Raw genomic sequence first — 2,920 nt, forward strand, 5'->3', positions numbered from 1 at the left:
GTTCATTAAAAATTAGCTTCATTAATCATAAACGATTGAAATTAATGAATAAATTAAAAGTGTTTAATTACTTCTTAAAGGGATGATGTTTCTCTGCATCAACTCCTTGACATAGAAGCTCCCCAAGCAGCCGGCGGGGCTCGCCGAGCAGAAGAAGATGTTAGGGATGGATAATTCGGCTGTGACGGCGAGTGTGAATGTGGTGCAGTGATTCAACAACTCCTCCTATATTTATTCAATATAGAAATTCAGATTACACTGATATAAGACATAAAAACTACAAGAAACTACAATTCCATTGACATAATCGCTCTTCTATTCAAATCATGTTCTTCTTCCAATCTTTCTTTCACTCTTTTGTAATTATCTCCTTGATAAGCCTCTCCAAATTTATCCAAGATCCTCCACCAGGTTTGGCTGCCTCAAATGCTTTCTCTTTCCACTCCATTGCCGCCTTCTTCATCTCCTTCCCCTTCTGCCCTCTCATCAGCTCCTCGATTAATCTCGCCACCTCTTCACTTTTTACATCTTCATTAATCTCCATCCCAATGCCCCAAACAGAGCAAATGTACCTGCAATTTATTTGCTGATCTGCAAATAATGGCCAACAGATCATGGGAACCCCCGCGCATATGCTCTCCGTTGTAGAATTCCATCCGCAGTGTGTCAAGAAACCTCCAACTGCAGCATGGGACAACACTTTCTGTTGCGGGCACCAGCTTGTAATGAAGCTCCTTCCTTTGGTCATCTCCGAGAACTCTTGTGGCAACAACGCCGTGTCGCCCACAACAAGGTCAGGTCTAATAGCCCAAAGGAACGCGCATCCACTGTTGGCCAGACCCCATGCGAACTCCAAGAACTGTTTACTCGTCAAGTTTGCCATGCTACCAAAGTTGACATACAACACAGAACCCGGTTCCTTTTCGTCTAACCATTCCACGCAACCCAAGTCCTCTTTCCAAAGGTTTAATCTACCGAACGATGTGACTGATGAATCATTGGGAATGTACTGCGAAAGCAGGCACATGGGGCCGATGTCGAACACTGGAGGTAGCATCGATGAGCATGCGTTAAGCAGTGGTGATTCTAATTCAGAGAACGAGTTGAAGATGATTGCTGTGGCTTGGTGAGATGCATGAGTCTCGTAAATGATATGGTTGAGCATTATGTCATCTCGGTTGGTGGTTCGTATGAAACTTGTCAAGTCTCTCATGCGGACCTCTATCATTCCTGGTATACAATCAATGATGGTGTCCAAGTAGCCATTTGTAAGATCATCTTCACCTAATATGAACAAATTATTACTATTATTAGTTTGACCATGATGCATTAGTTGATAACTATATTTCAACTTTAGCTTTACTTACTTTTCAATGGGATGATTCCCCTCTCCATCAACTCCTTGCAGTAGTAGAAGTCCATGAAGCCACACACGCTACATGCGCAGTAAAATACATTAGGGATCCCCAATTTGGTGGTGGTATCAAGGGTAAAGCTGGCGAAGGAGTCTGAGATCACGCAATTAACGGGCGGCACACCAGAGTTCGGATCGTTCATTGCAGATAAAAGCTTGAAAAAAGGAGCAGCGCAGTTGTTTTTGATTGCTATAACGAGATTAGGAATGTCTTGTATGTGTTCGTCGCTGTCGTTGGAGGGTGGGACCCCGTCGGGGATGCTGGCGAAGCGGAAGTCGGGGAGGGAGGAGAGTGATTCGGGATTCTTGAGGAAGCGACGGTGAACGAACTCGGTGTTGACAAAGGTGATGAAGAAGCCCTTGGAGTGGAGGACTTTGGCGAGGTTGAGCATGGAGTTGATGTGGCCTTGAGCAGGGGCTGCCATGCACACGACATGAGCTTTAGTGGAGCACCTCATGTCTTGGTCTTGTTTGCCTCGGATAGAAACTACCAAGGAAGACTCACTCGAGCTTTATATATAGTGCAAATAATCCTAGAACAAAGCTTTTGATGTACTCTGATAAGTCTTTTGATCTTTCTTTATATAGAAGCTTATATATCATGGCAGATAGTTCACTGACCAAGATGCTTTATTGTTTTCTGATATCAGTTGTCGTGGTCGCCAAGGATGCCTTAATCAACTCTATGGTGTTGAATGAATTTAGTAGTCACCGACGGCCTCCGTGCCAATTATTGGGGCGGCTACTATGCATTTTCTGCGATCGCTAGCTCAATCCAAATCGTCCTCGTGGGCAACGCAACAAGAATGAAAGACACCAATTTGTTTGGGGGCAAATTGCCAACTATATATTTGATCCGAATCACTTTGAATACGGATCAAATAATAATTTTAAATGTACTAATTAAACAAATGAGTTTATGAGACTTGCTTTCGATCCATGGACAAAATCCAAAGACTAACCATTCCTAGCTAGAGCAAATCTTAATTAGCTTAATTAAACACCTTTTCCATGAGAAAAATTTATAAAGAAAAAACATTGCCCATGAAAAGGAGAGTACGTGGGCAACCTTTATTATCCTCGTTAAAGATCACTCCTCTTTTTTATCGCAAGAAAAATTATCTTAGAACTGTCCAATTAAGTTACTGGGAAGTGCAACAAATTAAAGACGATACGAAACATCACTGATGAAATTTAGTGATTCCAAGTTGTACTTCTGTCTGTCCATGACTCATACATATTTTGGTGCTTCCTTTAATTTCTGATCACAATTAATGCACAAAGTGTCCTTATAAACATATTGAACATAAAACTATTTTTATTCAGGACAGAAATAATAAAAGTTATTAAACTCCTTCCTAATGATAAAAGTTATCATGTGAATTTAAACTCTCTCTCTCTATATATATTGACAAATAATTTTCTGTCACTCTTACAATATATATGTAATTAGTGGATGATAAAATCGATTAAAATATAAGCACACACAGAGGACAATTAGTGTTT

At 40.9% G+C, this 2,920-nt stretch overlaps 1 protein-coding gene across 1 annotated transcript; it reads right to left on the reverse strand.

Moving 5' to 3' along the window:
• Positions 1–208: 208 nt before the first annotated feature.
• On the reverse strand, positions 209–1,880 carry LOC141818237 (7-deoxyloganetin glucosyltransferase-like). Its single transcript, XM_074705764.1, has 2 exons — positions 1,368–1,880; positions 209–1,284 (listed from the first exon to the last, which is right to left on the reverse strand). The coding sequence occupies exons 1-2, from the start codon at positions 1,870–1,872 to the stop codon at positions 350–352; spliced, it is 1,440 nt and encodes a 479-aa protein (XP_074561865.1). The 5' UTR covers positions 1,873–1,880; the 3' UTR covers positions 209–349.
• Between the last annotated feature and the right edge of the window lie 1,040 nt (positions 1,881–2,920).

Source organism: Curcuma longa, unplaced genomic scaffold (assembly GCF_044706935.1).
Source record: "Curcuma longa cultivar G26 ecotype Majalengka, Jawa Barat unplaced genomic scaffold, ITB_CL_G26_1.1 contig_23844, whole genome shotgun sequence".
Taxonomy (NCBI): Eukaryota; Viridiplantae; Streptophyta; class Magnoliopsida; order Zingiberales; family Zingiberaceae; genus Curcuma; species Curcuma longa.

Excerpts from the sequence above, each read along its gene's own strand:
- LOC141818237 (XM_074705764.1), bottom strand. The coding sequence starts at position 1,872 with ATGAGGTGCTCCACTAAAGCTCATGTCGTGTGCATGGCAGCCCCTGCT. Across the intron at positions 1,285-1,367 it reads GGGAATCATCCCATTGAAAA|GTGAAGATGATCTTACAAAT; the intron begins GTAAGTAAAGCT and ends TGTTCATATTAG.